The sequence below is a fragment of the Phycodurus eques genome, chromosome 5, assembly GCF_024500275.1.
Source record: "Phycodurus eques isolate BA_2022a chromosome 5, UOR_Pequ_1.1, whole genome shotgun sequence".
Classification (NCBI taxonomy): Eukaryota; Metazoa; Chordata; class Actinopteri; order Syngnathiformes; family Syngnathidae; genus Phycodurus; species Phycodurus eques.
The window spans coordinates 25,940,015-25,959,739 of NC_084529.1; the positions used below are offsets into that span (position 1 = coordinate 25,940,015).

The following is a 19,725-nucleotide window of genomic DNA, read 5'->3' on the forward strand; positions in this document are numbered from 1 at the left end:
CAGTTGTTAGCAACGCACACACACACACACACAAGTTGAGCAAATACTGCTAGAGATAAGTCCACATCAAAATGCAACGGGTTCACTTTTTAGGCTGACTTGCAACATATACATATATTTTGTCTTCAAGGACGTTAAACGTGTGTGGTAAGTTTTTTTTTTTAACACTCCTGAGACAATCCAGTTGGCAGAGAAAAATGTAGCTATGCAAAACCTTTAAATACACATTGACAATACCCTTGTTCATATCGTATTTGTGTGTATGATTGTATAAAAGCAACCTAATTAGAAAATCTAACTTGCCAGTGCCATAGTTGCATCTCAAATTAAAAAGATGTGTATGCATCGCAAATGTGTAAACTACATTAATATCAAACTGCTAATTCTGCTTGACCTAGCAGCTGAACAGGAACCAATCATGAATAGTGGTCAGTTACATGGCAAATATGATGAGCATTTTTGTTTTTCCAGAAGGCACCCGAATGCAACAAAAGACTTACTTGAAGCTGTCTTTATCCATCCCCCATCAATACAAGACAAAATACATTCTGATTAGATCCCTTTTTTGTGCCTATTATAGATGAGAGAGAGACGCACACGCACACACACACACACACACACACACACACAGAGAGCAAGAGAGAAGCAGAGCAGTGTGGCAGCCATCCAGGCAGAAGGAGAGGAAAGACCGAGTCGACGCAGCCTAAGCCGAGCACGGTGATGTCTCTGCGGGACGAGTTGTTGAAGTCCATCTGGCACGCCTTCACGGCCCTGGACGTGGACAAGAGTGGAAAAGTGTCCAAATCTCAGCTCAAGGTAAAGAAAAAAGGAAGAAAGAAAAAAAAAAAACACGACGACTTTTTGACTACACTTCCTCCTAAAAGGACAAAAATGAAACACATGGATGCCACCCACCTGCTTGTCAGCTTATTTTACACACAAAAGTTGATTATTGATAGGAATAGCAACGTTCAAAGTGAACATTTGTTACTCTGAAGTCGGGAAATGGTCGACAGACAGTCACAAGGCAAGTAGAACGACGATATACTGTATAACGTTGTTTGAGCCTGTTTTATATCCAAATATTCACACAAAACTAATCAGTGAGCGAAAGAGAAAGCCACGAAATGATTTTAACCACATGAGGTCGATGTTAAAACGTCACATTTTGTGGTATTTGATCAACTTGGGGCATTGAAGCCACAGGGATGCCAGTGTTAAGGGAAAAGCAAACATGGCGCACCCCCTCACCCTCACCTTTATTAATAAAATCAGTATAGTAAATCTTGGTCACTGATGGTGTTCGTGGTACACTCGCCTGACTTTGGTGCGGGCAGCGTGGGTTCAGGGAAGTCTGGGCTTCCCTGCTCAAGCTACTGCCCCCGTGACCCGACCTCGGACAAGCGGAAGAAAATGGATGGATGGATAGATGTGAGTCATACCTTATTAACAGAAAATTAATACAAATAGATGTTACCTATCTTTTTTTTTATTGTAAATGCAAAATAAAACATTTTGCCCTGCCTTTTTAAAATAACAATTGCATAATAAATTAGATGATGACAAATGTGACTTGCGATGTAATAGTTTCTTTACATAAGAATTGAGAATACACAGTAAAAAATGACCAAAATAAACACGCGTGCTTTAAATTTGCCTGTTGATGGGTTTTTCTCCACAGTGAGTGTGACATCATTTTGACATAATTAGAATTTGTCATTCAACAGAATCATATGTGATCCAAACACAATGACAGTACACGTAAACTTCATGTCCATGTTTTTTTTTAGGTGTTGTCGCACAACTTGTGTACAGTGATGAGGATCCCCCACGACCCCGTGGCTCTGGAAGAACATTTCAAAGATGACGACGAAGGGCCAGTCTCCAACCAGGGATACATGCCTTACCTCAACAAGTTCATCCTGGATAAGGTTAGCACATGGACATCTACAGTGGCTATAGGGGTGTGTGGCTACACACCCCTGTTCAAATGTCAGGTTTTTGTGGTATACAAAAAAATACAACTCAATTGAGAAAAAAAAAATTTTGAGAGAGGAAATAATGATAAACAACTGACATAATATGGTTGCACAAGTGTGCACACCCTCTTGCCTCCCTGGGGATGTGTCTCTGTTCAGAATTAAGCAATCATATTAAAACTTGTGTTAAATGAGAGTCAGTACACACCTGCCACAATTGAATGAGCTTCTGATTAAGCCCAAATAATGTTTGGGTGTTGCAGTATGATCTTCCTGACATTTTTGCAGTTACATCTTGGACCGTAAGCCATGGTCCGCGGAGAGCTTCCACAGCATCAGAAGAATCTTATTATTGAAAGGAATCAGTTAGGAGAAGGGTATAAAAGAATTTGTAAGGAATTAAATGTAACATGAAACACAGTTAAGACAGTCATTCATCCTCAAGTGGAGAAAATATAGCACAACAGAGGCATAACCAAGAACTGGAAAGGCCTTATATTAGCATGGTGGTGGTGCCATTATGCTACAGGGCAATTTTTCTAACAACTGGAGCTGGGGCCTTCGTCACGGTAGAGAGCATTCATGGTACTGTGTGTCTGTTCCTCGGTGATGATGCCACTGGAGCTTGCTGTTCCTTGTGATTTTATGTTGTCTCTATGTCAACGCAAGAACCCTGTTCACATTTCAAATGCTCATTCATTATTGGGACACACACATGAATCCTATTGATTTTGAGTGACTTTTGCTCCGTCCCTCGCTATGTGTGACTTTTGGTGCTGTCAGGAAATACAAAAGTAGTGATGTAAGTTCAGGACATGTCGTCATCATCATCCTGCACATATGTGCATTCACACACGTACATAGATAAAGTGATGTGATGGCATCATCGTAGTGAGGAAACTCCACCCTGGTACAAAAGCAGTCACTTTTAGTACTGTTTGTGTGTGTGTGTGTCTGTGTCAGGGTGATATCTGGTCACATGACTCCACAAGGCATCCCATTGTGCACATGAATGGACTCTTGAAAAACGCTGGGTCACATTCTGTGTCAATGCCATCTATGGAGAACAGCAACGTGGGGAAAAGCTGTGAAAATGTGGGGTTAATTTATCTCCCATTCTGTGTTGATAGTTTTTATCCAGCATAAAGACATTGGGAAAAGGTAGAAAATGCCATTTTTCCAGGCAGCATGAAAGGGCCAACCATCACAACATTGGTCTCCATGGAAATGCAAAATTTTCCAACACAGCTTTGCCGCAAAGCTTCCAATGGAGCGTCTGCGCTTTGAGGAAATACTTTTATTTTGGTTTGAAAAAAAAGAAGAAGAAGGGATTGTCTAGCATGCATGTTAATCTTTGAGGGAGGCGCCGCTCTCAACATTTTGGGGTGGAGTGGCACAAGTTTCCTCACAAGCTTTAAGCCCCACAGAACACAATAGCGTGTTGCATCACATCCTGTCTCTGTGTGTGCGTGTAGTAGTTCTAGATTACACTATGAGGAAACTCATGTTATAATGTTGTCTACTAGAGATGCTTAACTTCCGGTCCACTCATTTTGTGTCAATGTGTCCTCTGAGCCGCCTGAGTGCACTCTCAGCTTGCCAGCTGTCTCCATGGTGACGGTTGTTTTCCCCTCTGCGTTCCACACATTTTCTCTAGAAGTTCAGCATGATTTATTTTTGCTGTCGTTGACACAGCTACTTCTCTTTTTTGGCACTACACAAACAATTATCTCCACCAGCCAGAGCCTCATTGCTTCTGTGATTTTGACATTGAGATTAATGCTTTATTCATGGTGAAATGAAGAAAAAATACGGAAAATGTTTTTTAAAAAAATATTGTCCTGTAAAAACCATCTACGACATAATTTTTAGCTTTCAATTTACTTCCAAAACAAAGAAAAAATATTTTATTTTACTGATTTAGAAAAATCTTTATATTCATGATAGCAATTAAAAAAGTGATTTTTTTTTTTAATACAGTGTGATGGAAACACAAAACTTGTTTTCTAATATAAAAACAAAATTCTGCGCTACATATTTTATGTTGGACAGCAATGATGGAACGTTCATTAGAATGTAGTTTTTCTATCTATTTTCATCTGAAAAATATTTTTGTTGTTTTTCAGATATAAAAAGCATAGAATTTGGAGACATGCTTTTTGTGGGACAGTTGTTGTTGACAGTTGTTTTATTATTATTTTAATTGTTCAGAATTCTCAGAATTTTTTTTTCACAAATGCTCCCCTCCCAAAAGATTCCAATAGAATACTTTTATACTTTTAGGATTTGTGTTTTATTTTTATATGCAACAAATAAAAAAATCACCAGGAGGAAACATGTAGCCCTATTTTTTTAAACCAGAACCTATTTTTTCAAATAGATAATAACAAAGAATAAAAAAAAGCATCACTGTATAACAAAAAGCATGCATCTCCATTTTGTGCTTTTTTTAATCCTTAAAAACAATATATTTTGCTTTCGATAAAAAAACAAACAAAAAAAACTTGAAAATCTGAAAAATGAAAGAAAATTCCCCCCCCCCCCAAAAAAAGGTACCTTTATTCTGATCTGTGCTAAAATGTCAGTCCCACCCCTGCTCAAAGTGTCTTAAATTGGTTAAGTAGGTTTTTCGTCATCCTGCTAAAAAAACAATCGGTTAAAGAAGTGATTGTTATTTGATGCCATGATTTGTGGAAACATTACACTAAAAGTCGCCTATATTGACAACTTTCAAATTGCGTGCGGCAGGTGACGGACAACTTTGACCGGCAAGACTTCGACAGGATGTGCTGGACTTTATGCTCCAGGAAGAACCTGGACCAGAACCACCTACTCATATCCAATGAAGACGCCTTCAAAATCTGGTGCATCTTTAACTTTTTGTCCGAGGATAGCTACCCACCGGTCATCGTCACGGAGGAGGTGAGCACTTGCTGTGTTACAGTGTGGCACTCGTGAATGGATTAACCACGCGTTCATGTTGGCAGAAAGACGATTGGCTGCTTTATGGATCACTGATGGTCATTCAAGAACAGGAAGTTGGAAACTTCCTCTTCTGCTACAATTGCGGGAAATATTTAGGCTTTGATAAACATCGTTGATCACAGGAAGTTTGTTAAAGTACACACGCTCATACAGTGGGTACAGAAAGTATTCAGACCCGCTTATTTTTTCCCCTCATTAATGTACACACAGCACCCCATATTGACAGAACAAAAACGGAATTGTTGAAATTTTTGCAGATTTATTGAAAAAGAAAAACTGAAATAGTCATACAGCCATAAGTGTTCAGACCCTTTGCTCAGTATTTAGTAGAAGCAGCCTTTTGAGCTAATACAGCCATGAGTGTTTTTGGGAATGATGCAACAAGTTTTTCCACACCTGGATTTGGGGATCCTCTGGCATTCCTCCTTGCAGATCCACTCCACGTGAACGTTGGTGCACAGCCATTTTCAGGTCTCTCCAGAGATGCTCAATTGGGTTTAAGTCAGGGGTCTGGCTGGGCCATTCAATAAAAGTCACGGCGTTCTTCTGAAGCCACTCCTTCATTATTTTAGCTGTGTGCTTAGGGTCATTGTCTTGTTGGAAGGTGAACCTCCGGCCCAGTCTGAGGTCCTTAGCAATCTGGAGAAGGTTTTCGTCCAGGATATCCCTGTACTTGGCCGCATTCATCTCTCCTTCAATTGCAACCAGTCGTCCTGTCCCTGCAGCTGAAAAACACCCCCACAGCATGATGCTGTCACCGCCATGCTTCACTGTTGGGACTGTATTGGACAGTGATGATCAGTGCCTGGTTTTCTCCACACATTCCGCTTAGAATTAAGGCCAAAAAGTTCTATCTTGGTCTCATCAGACCAGAGAATCTTATTTCTCCCCATCTTGGAGTCATTCAGGTGTTTTTTAGCAAACTCCATGCGGGCTTTCCTGTGTCTTGCACTGAGGAGAGGCTTCCGTCGGGCCACTCTGCCATAAAGCCCCGACTGGTTGGAGGGCTGCAGTGATGGTTGACTTTCTAGAACTTTCTCCCATCTCCCGACAGCCTCTCTGGAGCTCAGCCACAGTGATCTTTGGGTTCTTCTTTACCTCTCTCACCAAGGTTCTTCTCCCCCGAATGCTCAGTTTGGCCGGACGGCCAGCTCGAGGAAGGGTTCTGGTCGTCCCAAACGTCTCCCATTTAAGGATTATGGAGGCCAATGTGCTCTTAAGTGCAGCATAATTTATTTTGTAGCCTTGGCCAGATCTGTGCCTTACCACAATTATGTCTCTGAGCTCTTGAGGCAGATCCTTTGACCTCAAGATTCCCATTTGCTCTGACATGCACTGTGAGCTGTTAGGTCTTATATAGACAGGTGTGTGGCTTTCCTAATCAAGTCCAATCAATATAATCAAACACAGGTGGACTCCAATGAAGGTGTAGAACCATCTCAAGGATGATCAGAAGAAATGGACAACACCCGAGTTAAATATATGAGTGTCACAGCAAAGGGTCTGAATACTTACGGCTTTGTGATATTTCAGTTTTTCTTTTTTAATAAATCTGCAAAAATTTAAACAATTCTGGTTTTGTCTGTCAATATAGGGTGCTGTGTGTACATTAATGAGGAAAAAAATGAACGTAAATGATTTTAGCGAATGCCTGCAATATAACAAAGAGTGAAACATTTAAGGGAGTCTGAATACTTTCCGTACCTACTGTATTCTATACACTTAGTATGTGTGTGTTTTTCTGAGAGACAGACCTCAAAACTATTGCTTGTAAAACAAAAAATAATACTCTGAGACGAGCATTTCTACAAATGCTATCCCGCATCACAAGCATTCATACTAGATATTATCCATAAAAAAATGTGACTGCTGAAAGACAAACAAAAACTAATGCTTTTTTAAAAAAGTTAATGCTGTGAGACGAACATTTTACCTAATGCCATCCTGCATCAAAATTATTGAAAATGCTTGGCATTCAAACAGCAAGTTATTATCAATTAAATAATGTGAATGCTAAGAGACAAGCATTCAAACTAATGCTAATCTCCATCAAAAATATGTGAACACAAAATACAGTATGTGAGTGCTGAGAGACAAGCATTCAAGCTTCCAGCTTAAACTGTGCTTCGTAAGCGTGTCTCTTTGTCGGTGCCATTTTCGGTCTTTAGCCAAACCGATGTTGTTTTGCACAATGCACATACCCGTACTATATACCTACTGGGGGCGTGGCTTTAGCCTCCTCCTTCACGGACCCTTCCCATGTCACCAGCCACGTCTGCTTTTCCTCTGGGTAAGCAGTGTGTCGGCAGGAAATGCTTAAAAAAAAAAAAAAAAAAAGTCAAGCGGAGCGCTCATCACACAACATTTATAGATGTTGGAACTCTGTGCACACATAAGGAGCGCCGCATTATAAGGCGCCCCGCCCATTTTGGAGAAAATGTAAGACTTTTAAGTGCGCCTTATGGTCGTGAAAATACGGTAATTTTACTGTGCATTAAGAATGTCTAAGCTGAGACAATCATTCAAATTAATTTCACCATGGATCAAAAATATGTGAATGCTGAGAGACAAACATTCAAAGTAATTATATGCTGTAGAAATTTTTAACACTTGTGCATCAATATGGCAATGCTGAAAGATGAGCATTCAGGCTGATGCCTCTGTATTGTCTAACAAAAATGTAAATGCTGACAAATGATGATAAAATCATGGTATTACACGTAAAACAATTTAAACTGACAACCATTAAAGCTAATGCTATTGTGTTAAATATTCAGTATGTAAATGCTGAGAGACAAGCCTTCATAATACATCATGCATACAAATATATGAATGCTATAAGAAAAGCCTTCACTTTGTATTAGGTAATACTGTTGTGCATCAAAAATATTGAGAATGCTGAAAGACAAGCATTTAACTAACTCTACAGCCCTGTGTATCAAAATGATGTGAATGCTGAGAGACAAGGATCAAAACTAATGCAACTATGTGTCAAGAACAATAAATTTTACCGTGAGGAATGTTGTTACGGTGTTGCCTCATAACGACTCTGCCGTATTTATCGTTTGGGCTCGCAGACATCATCTCTCAGCATTCATGCGCCATGTTTCTAGATGGAGTACTTCCTGCGTAAGATGACGGAGGCGATGGGGGGCAGCTGGGTGGAGGAGCGCTTCGAGGACTACAAGCTGCAGATGCTCTCGCAGCAGCAGCAGAGCATCAGTGTGTGGCAGCTCATCACTCTGGTGGGCTCCGGACACTTCAGCAAGGGCATGGACCAACAGACCCTCTCCATGGGCATCCACGAGCTCCACCAGGAGCTCATCTTGGACGTGCTCAAGCAGGTCCGTCCTCATTTGCCCATTTAAAGCATGCAGCAAAATTTCAAACCTTTGACTATTATCGGCAAGGATGCCTCGCGACTGAAATGATAAGCATGTTGAGATTGTTGTTGGATAATAGCTTGCATGAAATACACCTGATGGTGCTATTTCCACTACGCTCCATTTAAACCATGCAGAAAAATGTCACACCTTTTACTGTTTTCTGTAAGTGTCTCGCTACTGATACGATAAGTGTGTTGTTATTTGTGTTAGATAACAGCTTGTATACAATACACCAGATGGTGCTATTTTTCCCCATTCAAAGCATGTAGCAAAATTTTACCTTTTGTTTTATGAAAGGGTGGCTCATTACTGAAATAAACATGTCATGATTATTGTTAGATGATAGCTTTGATTAAATACACCAGATGGCGCTACTTTTTCACATTTAAAGCATGCAGCAAATTTTTTTCATTTTTTAATGAAAATGTGGCTTGTTACTGAACTAAGCATGTCATGATTGTTTGATAATAGCTTGTATGAATTACACGAGATAGCGCTACTTTTCTCCATTCAAAGCATGTAACAAAAATCTACACTTTTTAACTGTTCTCTTCCATGCTTACTTACTTTGCCTATTTAAAGTGACACAAGGTTGTCATTTCAACAGCAAGGCAACAGGTACTTTTTAAGATGGGGAACCGGAAGGTGTGTTCCAACTACAGGGGGATCACACTCTTCAGCCTCCCTTGTAAGGTCTATTCGGGGGTGCTGGAGAGGAGGGTCTGTCGGGAAGTTGAATCTCAGATTCAGGACGAGCAGTGTGGTTTTCGTCCTGGCCGTGGAACAGTGGACCAGCTCTTCAAAAATCAGCACCTCCAAATCTGAGGCCATGGTCCTCAGTCGGAAAAGGATGGAGTGCGCTTTCTCAGTCAAGGAGATGATCCTGCCCCAAGTGAAGGAGTTCAAGTAACTCGGGGTCTTATTCACGAGTGAGGAAGAATGGAGGGGGAGATCGACAGGCAGATTGGTGCAGCGTCTGCAGTGCTGCGGACTTTGTGTCAGTCTGTCATGGTGAAGGAGAAGCTCAGCTGAAAGGCAAAGCTCCTGATTTACCGGTTGATCTACCTTCCTACCCTCACCTATGGACACGAGCTTTGGGTCGTGACCGAAGGAACAAGGTTGTGGATACAAGCAGCCGAAGTTAGCTTTCTTTGCAGGTTGTCCGGGCTCTCCCTTACAGATAAGGAAGAAGCTTGGTAATCCAGGAGGGGTTCAGAGTATAGCTGCTGTTCCTCTGCATCGAGAGGAACCAGATGAGGTGGCTATATGGTTAGGATGGCCCCTGGACACCTCACTTGTGAGGTGTTCCGGGCACATCCCACTGGGAGGTGGCCCCTGGGATGACGCAGGACATGCTAGATAGACTATGCCTCCTGGCTGGCCTGCGAACGGCTTGAGATCCCGCCAGAAGAGCTGGACGAAGTGGCTGGGGAAGTATGGGCTTCCCTGTTTAGGCTCTTACCCCTGCAAACCGACCCCGGACAAGCGGAAGAAAATGTATGGGTGGATAGCAAAGCAACCTTCCAGAAGTAGTAGAAGGGTTGGAATTTTGTTACATGCTTTGAATGGGAGAAAAAAGCCCCTGCTGGTGGACAAATAGTCCAAATTGAAATGTTAATGTAAATGACTGCAATAGTTTATGTTCAGATAAATTTCACAGGGCTACATGATGAAGAAAGGCCACAAGAGGAAGAACTGGACGGAACGCTGGTTCACGCTGAACCCCAACTCCATCTCCTACTATGTGAGCGAGGACCAGGCTGAGAAGAAGGGGGACATCTTGTTGGATGAACACTGCAGTGTGGAGGCAAGGAGAAGCTCCTACTATAGAAAAGTAAAAACGCTTTGGTACACTGAACTGAGTTGTGCTACTTTTTAGCCTCTGGCGGACAAAGACGGGAAGAAGTGTCTCTTCTTCATCAGATCCTCACACAAGAGTTTTGAGATCAGTGCGTCGGACAAGAAGAAGAAGCAGGAGTGGATTCAGGGTGAGTGAGTGGACTCGTTACCTGTAAACCTCAAACAGACACAATACATACTGTGCATCCAGAAGGTATTGACAGCACTTTTTCCATTTTGGTAATATTACAGCCTCATTCCAAAATTGAATAATTATTGATGTCCCTCAAAATACACACACCATAATAACATGCAAAATGTTTATTTTTATTTCATTTATTTATTTTGCAACTGTATTAACAATTTAAAAAACTAAGACTTTACATGTACTTAAGCATTCACAGACTTTGCTCAATAGTTGAGAACACATTGGGCAGCAATTACAGCCTTTTTAAGTCTTTTTAAATATGATACCACAGGCTTGGAACATCTATCTTTGGGTGAGCAGTTTCACTCATTCCTCTTTGTAGCCTAAAAGACTGGTATCGACTCCTCAAAGATTTGGTTTTGACTTGGTCTCAACTCTTCAAAGTCTTGGCCTTGATGAGGTCTCGACTCCTCAAATTTGTGGTCTTGACTTTGTCCCAACTCCTCAAAGACTTAGACTTGACATCTCGGAGTCTTGGTTCTTGATTTGGTCTCGATAGCTCAAACCTTTGGTCTTGACTTTGTGTCAACTCCACAAAATCTTGGTCATGATTGACATTTATTAAAACTTCCTTTTAACTTCATGCTTGGTTTGTGCTTTAACATACACTGTCAACTGTGGACCAACTGAATTTACCACAGGTTGTTCTTCAATGGAGCTGTAAAAACATCTCAAGGTTTGCATGTAGAAACAAGATGCACCTGGGATTTTTAATTTTGTGGCAGGCTGGGATTACTTATTTAGATGGGATGTCTTTCTTTTTTAAACTTTTTAATAAATTTACAAAAATGTAAGAAACAAAATAAAACCTTGTCATTTTGGGATTTTGTGTGAAGAATTCTGAGGGAGAAATTAATTTATTACATTTTGGAATAAGGCTGTAACATACCAAGATGTAAACAAAGTGAAGGCACAGTGAATACATTCAGGACGCAATGTGTATACATACATACTACTCACAAAAACTTGAGGATATTAGGACTTTGAGTGCAATTTAAGGATGCACCTAAAACTGACTGTAACCTTTACTGGTGAACCTTTTTTTTTTTTAATATATGAACTTAAGCTTCTTTAAACTTTTGAATAAACATGTTCAACGTTACGATACTTTTTTTCCACAACTTGCTGTTCTTTACCAAGGAGCTGAATGGCAAAAATCACGACAGGTGTTTGATACATGATTGCTGTGGTTATTGCTGTTCGGCTCCATGTGAGAGAACAGCAAGTTGTGCAAACAGTGCTGAAACATTAAACAGTTGGACATGTGCATTTAAAAGTTTAAAGAAAGTCAAATTAAGTTCAGCAAGAAAGGTTATAGTGCATTTAAGATTCATCTAAAAAGTTCACCCAAAAGCTCAATAGCCCAACATTTTGTGAGTAGTGTATATAAGCGTCATTTAGTATGTGTGTGTTTGGTGGTAGCCATCCAGACATGCGTGAATCTGCTGCGAGTGGGCCGTCAGGCGCCGCACCGCGAGTTGCGCCACAAACGTCGGGAGTTGCGCCTCAAGCAGCAGGCTGACCAGGAGGAGCTGCGGGTCATGATGAACGAGCTGCAGACGGCCAACGAGGCCAAGCAGCATGAGCTGGAGGACATGAGAAAGGTGAGGACCATCAGGAGGAGGACGCTTCCTCTTTACTTTTAGTACCTCTGCCAAGCACAAAAGCAAGAGCTATTGTTTTGATGGCCAATTGTTAGCTAGCAACATTACCCATAAACAACTTTTATGGAGAGGCTGTTTCAGGCAATAACCTGATAACATATTGGTGTCCATCTAGCAAAAATGTCAATTTTTCCCCATGATCCAGAATAAGAACTGGTACAGTCCTATTGTACTAGGTAATCCACCATGAAATTTTCTATTTAAGATCTAGCACCTTACTGGTAGTACTAGTAGCACACAGATGCCAAGTAATGGATAATTTTGCTGCACCAGTTACTGTACATGTAGTTGTCCGACTAGTATGCAGAAATATGCAGTAGAGGAAAAAAACTTGACTACTAAGACAGTCTGTCTACCAGTACTCCCTAGCTGTTCGACAAGTGCCCTGAATTGTATCACTAGTGAGGACAAAAAGTGTACTAGGACATGGTCTTATGCTAGATATCAAGGATATGGAATAAATGCTCAAAGAGCTTTCTATAGTGATGAGCAACCTTCCAGGTGGATAAAGACTTCACGTGACGCTAACCAGCCCCATTGTTATTCCTAACAGCACCATTGTTCTGAGGCTACAACGATGCTTTGCCCTCGCTGGCCAGTTTGACGCCGCGTCATGAATACAAATAGCATCCGCAAACCCCCCTCCCGCCACATCCACGCCCCCCCAGCTCATGAATAATGCGCCGTTTGTTGTCATGCAGGAATGTGGATAGAAGCAGGATCGGTCGCCTGGTCGGTCGCTATTAAACGTGCTCTTCCGGTTCGTATCCCTAAACCGGACCGTCCAGCACACTGCTGACAAGTGGATTGCGGCGCTAAAGTGACTGTTTTCAGTTTGGTACACATGTTAGCATTGGCATTAGCAACTTTTCCTCTATAAAGAAACTGGTCACCATGACGTGACATTAATGAATCGTCCACCAACTGGGGTGGGAATTAACCAAGTACAAGTACTTCATTACGAAACTTAATTAGATTTCTGTACTTCAAATAAGTATTTATTTTTCTGACACCTTTTCTCTTTTACTCCCTACATTCGAAAACTGATAATTATACTTTCTACTCCGTACTTTGTCAAAAAAGGTTTGTTACTTTTGTCAAACTACACACATGATGGCACAACGTAAAAAAGATAGAGAGAGATTAAGTCAACCACGGTAGAGAGCGTGATGGATTGGGATCTTGGGGCATATATGGCAGAAGAAAACAGGGAGAGCAGCGACATGGACGAACGAGCTGTTGGATGGATGGTGGATAGACAATCATATGAACCAGGAAACATTAACAATAATAGCGCAACATGACCTTTGAGAAAAATGATTTGTGGCGAATATGTCATCTTGTGTCAGCCTAAAATCCACAAACTGTAATTTTTAGTTATCATTAGGCTATTTATTTTTTGTTACTCAGTTCACAAAGCGTTAGCAAACCTATGGCAACACGTTTTGATAGCTAAAAGCAGTCAAAACAATAGCTAGCTCCAAAATAACGTGACATGAAATGTGATTTTTTTTTCTTCCCCTCAGTAGGACCACTATGTGATAAAAGTGAAGTTTTCAAAATGGGTATTGTTTACAGTAAAAAAAAAAATAAAATTCTAACAAGTACATTACAGAGTCTGCACTTTTAAAGTACAGGATTGGTACTAGTATTTGTATCCTACATTTACCAATATCGCTACTGCAGAGCAGTCCAAGTACTTTTGCCACCTCTGTCCACTAAATTGCATGCTTTCCAGCAGTTAACAGCCTTAGCTTGGTAAAGGACATAGGACACCCAAACAATTGTACGTGTAGCTCCATGATGACATGGGATTTTGACAACAATATTCAACACAAGATGGCCACTTGGTCTCTCATTCATGACACCATCAAGATGTAAGCATATAATGTCGCCAATATTGTGACAAAGCAGTTGTCACTCTGGCTGACTATTTTGTTTTTATTGCTTGAGTGAGTGTCTTTTGTCAGTCACGTCATGGAAAGTTAAATGTCCCTTTGAATGTTTTGTTTGCCATGCTTTACTATTAACAGTGGTTAATATGTATTTATACTTGTATGACAGATAATGCTAACTGTAACTCTGAAGGTAGTCAAAAGACTCGACAGGCTGATTGCTTTGACTATCAAAAGGTGAGCTATATATACTAAACCATATTATTACTATTAACTAACACTAACCCTAGAACAGATTATTTCTATTTCCTATGGGGGAAACTGACTGGTGCACTGAAACAGATTGGGTTTCACTCCATTGTTGGTCAAGTGGGCGCACAGCATGTGTGTGCGTGGGAGTGTGCGTCTGACACTCTGGTGTGCTCACCGGCTGACACATTTTGTCTTGGTGCTGAATGCACAAACACTTGGCACTGAGGTGCGACTCTTTTGTCGAGCATAGTTGGTGAGTGCATGAATGCACAATAAGAGCGCACACATGCATGCACACACACACACACACACACAGTTAGACACTGTGCAGAAGTAAATAGAGGGCATTATTAGTTTGTTTGTTGGCATTGTTCATTGTATACGCTACTGTTTCTCTTATGCTCTCTCTCTCTCTCTCTCTCTCTCTCTCTCTCTCTCTCTCTCTCTCTCTCTCTCTCTCTCTCTCTCTCTCTCTCTCTCTCTCTCTCTCTCTCTATATATATATATATATATATATATATATGTATAGTCTCTCTCACGCTCATACACACAAAATGCTTCATCATGGTCTCAAAATGGGCAAGTCGTGCTTTGCGTCATCTTACTAGCTTGTTACTAGCCACTTGGCTTCACACTGGATGAACTGTGACATACTTTAAAAAGCATGTATTATGAAATTTCTTTTGGGGGATTGGCCCAGCAGTAAATGGGGTAGGATGTGTGCTGGCTCACTGCATGAGACAGATATTCCCCTAAAACAAGCCAATGTAACCATGGCAAAAATATGCTGTAAAATATGTCTAAAATTCTTGATCCTTGAGGAATTTTGACAAAAGCCTACCACAGACATGTTACATGGGAATGACATGGGACATGGGAAAAAAATACATTTTATCTCCTTTATAAAGACATTGCGTTGACAAAAACATTAGGACAGACCTCTTAATCAATTACAGGTTGGATCGGCCTTCTTGTTGCCCTCAAATCTGAATGTTTCTCACTATTTTGGACAATTGTATGCGTCCAACTTTGTGTTGGTACTGCACAAAGCAAGTATGCCTATAAAAGGCAAGTTTGAATGACATTGGTGAGGAAGAACAAGCCCATGGAAACACTTTTGTAATGAACTAGAAAAGATGCCAACAAATGTACATGAGTTTCCACTGACACACTCAAACATCTTGTAGAAGAGTGAATGCTGTTAGAGCCTCTCGGTTTAAATGGCCTCAAAACATTTAATATATCTCTTGGTTAATTGATTTATTTTCAATAATGTCTTGAATGTGCTTTTCTACCTCATCTGTGGTCGTCAGGCTCTGGAGGAAGCGGCAGCCAACGCAGCAGAGGAAGAGCGGCGGCGGCTTCAGACCCAGGCCGACCTCCAGGATCGCTACAGGGTGGACCTGGAGAGAGAGAAGATGGTGCGTGCGTGCGTGGACCGTCGTCCATCTTCACACTCAGCGGACACAACATTAGGTACACCTTTGTGTGCTCTCCACACTTGTTCAGGTGAGGCAGCAGATGGAGGAGCAGGTGGCCCAGAAGTCCACGGAGCTGGAGCAGTACCTGCAGAGGGTCCGCGAGATGGAGGACATGTACCGCCGGCTGGAGGACGCCCTGGAGGACGAGCGGCGCGCTCGCCAGGATGAAGAAACTGTCCGCAAGCTGCAGGCCAGGTCAGTTGGCAAAACTATTCGAAAATATTAGTCGTATTTGTCTGTCATGCTTCAAATTTGCTAATTTTCCTTAAATTGACCTTAAAATGTCCGCTTCAAACCAAAATGGCAAACACCCGGTGTCCTTTCAACACTTAAACTTCTGTGAAAAAATTTGATTGGAAGTGTTTCTGAATGGGTTATTTAAATGTAAAATATAAATATTTCCTGTTATGAGGGGCAGGAAATATGAGATTTATTCTTCTCTCTACTTCTTTTCATTCGAATTTTGCATTTTTATGTAAATGTATTTTTCTTATGAAATTATTATTATTATTATAAATATAGTTTTGACCTTACAAGCTCGTCATACTGGCTGACGTACGCGGTAACCAATTCATGTCCGTTTTTTGTAACTGTGAGGCTGACACTCTAACCAGTCGTCCACCGTGCCGCTCAAGTTCGATCAGAAAACCATAAATCATTCAGCCCTCCTTAGAGGGTGAATTTTTCCAAAATTCTGGGGTGCACACTGGAACTTGGTGGGTCATTACACTTTGTTGCCATGCTGAGCTAACATGCAATGACAAAATAAGAAAAAACAAATGTTGAATTTAGCATCACCCATCTGTATAATATATGTGCTTCAAATTTGGAACAAATCTCTAGGAAGAGTTTGTCTTTGAAGGACCCCTGAAAATGGCCACAGGCAGCTTCAAATCAAAATGGCTGACTTACTGTCTATTACTATGAGATTGTTTTGTGGGTTTAATCATGATACACATGCCTTCCAAATTTCATGTTATTAAGTGAAACTTGATTTGGGTGCAGGATTATCAAAAATAATTTAAAAAAAGAAAACAATGTTTGGTTCTCCAAGTGAAATGAAGTCAGTTCATATTAATATCAGATTTGAATGTCCTGGGAAGAATGCTCTCACAAGCAGTCACATATTCAACTTCCACTTTGACCTTCCTTCTTCTCTGCTGACGTTGACTTTCCTTACCAAGAGAGTGTATGTGTCGACACAATTTGACAATATGGCAGACGCTGAGTGTTCAAAGTGGACCCCACACATTTGAAGAACATAAACCAGGAACTGTAATCAGACAAAAGTAAGTAAGACTGCACACCAGTGGTTCTCAAACTGTGTTCCGGGAACACCTGAGGCTCTGCAAGATATAACTTTGGAACCGCAAAATAATAAATTATGACATATCATTTTTACATTCTTAAGTCCATATATATATATATATATATATATATATATATATATATAATGTGCACACACACATACAAATAAATCAAATATAATTAACCAGTTACTCCTGACTTTATCTTAGCTTTTGGCCAATTAAAAACTTTATATGATTGTGATATAGAACAAACTTTTTTTTTTTTTTTTTTTTTTAAATAAGACTAAAGGGCATATTATTACAGAAAATATATATTTTTTTTTGAAGAAGAAGAAGTTATGAATTAAATTAACTGCTGTCTTAAATGACAGCATGGATGTTGGTGCTTCAGTGGCCTTGGACTAGATGCTAGACTTTATCTGGCTAGCATTAGCGGCTAATGGTGGCGGCGGTTGGCGCAGGTTGCTGGAGGAAGAGGTAGCTAAGCGGGCCGAACTGGAGGAGATCCACCTAAGGCAGCAGCGAGCCATCTCGGAGACAGAGGCTGAGAAGCAAGAGCTGCACAAGGAGCGGCTGGCCAAGGAAAGCGCCCTGAAAGATGCCATGACGCAGCTGCAGCAGCTGGAGCAGGACAGGCAGGGGGCCCTGGAGCAGTACCAGGTCTCATAACACACACCCCAGCCACAATATGATTAGGAGTGGATTATTACCATAATAATAGTAATAATATATTTCTTTTGTGCGAGTCAGACAGTGATGAAGAAGCTGGAGGACGCCACCAACAACACAAAGACGTGGAAGCACAAAGTGGCCGAACACGAGGGCTTCATGCGCCTCATTCAGCCAGGTAACATTGAAAATTAGTCTTCATGTTATTTCAAGACTTTTACTAGATTTCTTCTAATATCTTTGTATTTGATCTAATGTATTATATATATATATATATATATATATATATATATAAAATTACTATTATTATATTTTTTTGATCTAAAATTTTTGCATTTTCTTATACAATTCAAATATTTATTATTATATATTTTTATTTTTAATTTTTTTATTTTTTTTATTTTTCATCAAATATTGTAGTATTTTCTATTTTTTAATTTTCATCTATTTTTTTATTTACGAATTTTTGTTTTAATAATTAAGTATTTTTTGTAATACTTATTTTTAATCAAATATACTGTATATTCGTTGAAAATCCAATATTTTTGTCTAATATCTGAGTATTTTTCATATATTTGTATTTTTTTCAAATTGTTATCTAAAATGTATTTTTGTGCTATTGATGTCTATTATTTTGTATTTTTGTGCTACTTCTGTTTAATCTTTCTGTATTTTTGTTGTATTTGTTTTAATTTTATTTTAACAATTTTATTTTAGCCATTTTATATATATATTTATTTTGTTTCTATTTTTATTTTTTTATTTTATTCTTTTTCTTTTATTCTGATATTAGTGTATTTTTTTGTTGACTATTTTTAGACATTTTGGTAATATTTTCAGCATTATCGATTTAGTTCTAGGAATGTTTCAGACCATTGCCATTCCCATGCGCAAATTGATATAATTCTTTTGCTTCAATTCTCATTTGCTCATGTAATGGTGATATAATATATACATAATGTTTCAACACATGAGGCCTAGTGCGCTTTCCAGATGTGTCACTATGTATTCAGTATGAGTGGCTAACATATTTTTCTTCCGACCTGTCAGGCTCCAAGGGTCATCAGATGATCACAAACTGGGGTCCGGCCGCATTCTCGGATGCAGAGCTGAGCCTGAGGGAGAAGAAATGGCAGGAAATGAAGAACCAGGTGACACAGGCGCAGTAGACAACAGCAACAAACATGTCCTGTTTTTATAAGTTGTTCTCACCACCTACCTAAATTGTAGGCAACCCAAAATATTAGGAAACATCATCTTAATAAAACACTGAACTTCAATATTGTGTAATGGCGGCCATACCTAATCAAGTGTCCAATACTTTTTGTCACTCATAATTACAATAATTGTTGTCACTCATAATTAAGATTAATATGTAAATACGTTATTTTTAACTCTTGATTAGGTATAACTCACATGCTAATAATAACCAGCGAACACTTTAACACTGTTGTATTTAGCGTAGCACAAGCGGATGGATGGATGGATGGATGGACAAGCGTGTGATGTCAATTATACATGTGAACAAATATGAACTGTGGAATAAAAACTTGTTGGAAAACTCAATTTGGGGCTACCTGTTCCCTATATGTTCAGTAGAGGGCGCCACAGTCAAATGGTAAATTAGTGTTCATCAACGTCAGTGTCTACAACCTGGATTAATGGAACACTCCTGTACAACTTCATATCCCATGACTTACTTGAATGCATTGTTTTTGGTTTTTAATAAATACCAAAAATAGAATGAATAGAATAGAATGATCTAAATAGGTGTAAAAAGCTTTTACATAATTCTACTTCTACAAAGTCTGTTTAATGTCACTTGAGGGAGTTTCAAATGGGTGGAAAATTTCTGGAAACTTTTCATGTGTCGCTGAGAAATTTTGGGAAAGCAACCATTTTTCTTCAACCTTCTTGTTGTGATTTTCTGAAATATTTTAGTTTTTTTCTTAATATATTTGTCTCAACTATATTAGTGTATTTTTTTTATTGTATTTGTCATCGAATATTTTTGTGTAATTTGTATATTTTGCAAATATTTTTTAGTATAGCTAATA

At 39.7% G+C, this 19,725-nt stretch overlaps 1 protein-coding gene across 1 annotated transcript; it reads left to right on the forward strand.

The window, feature by feature from the left end:
- Window positions 1-68: 68 nt before the first annotated feature.
- On the forward strand, window positions 69-19,234 carry swap70b (switching B cell complex subunit SWAP70b). Its single transcript, XM_061678338.1, has 13 exons — window positions 69-147; window positions 581-816; window positions 1,791-1,931; window positions 4,728-4,901; window positions 8,078-8,308; window positions 10,011-10,157; window positions 10,230-10,338; window positions 11,820-12,001; window positions 15,522-15,629; window positions 15,718-15,884; window positions 17,461-17,659; window positions 17,750-17,846; window positions 18,719-19,234. The coding sequence occupies exons 2-13, from the start codon at window positions 721-723 to the stop codon at window positions 18,835-18,837; spliced, it is 1,770 nt and encodes a 589-aa protein (XP_061534322.1). The 5' UTR covers window positions 69-147; window positions 581-720; the 3' UTR covers window positions 18,838-19,234.
- Window positions 19,235-19,725: the final 491 nt, after the last annotated feature.

Bases quoted from the DNA above. Each gene is read 5' to 3' on its own strand.
- swap70b (XM_061678338.1), top strand. From the start codon at position 721: ATGTCTCTGCGGGACGAGTTGTTGAAGTCCATCTGGCACGCCTTCACG. The intron at 17,660-17,749 runs GTCTCATAACAC...TGTGCGAGTCAG, and splicing joins GGGCCCTGGAGCAGTACCAG to ACAGTGATGAAGAAGCTGGA. The intron at 17,847-18,718 runs GTAACATTGAAA...CCGACCTGTCAG, and splicing joins CATGCGCCTCATTCAGCCAG to GCTCCAAGGGTCATCAGATG.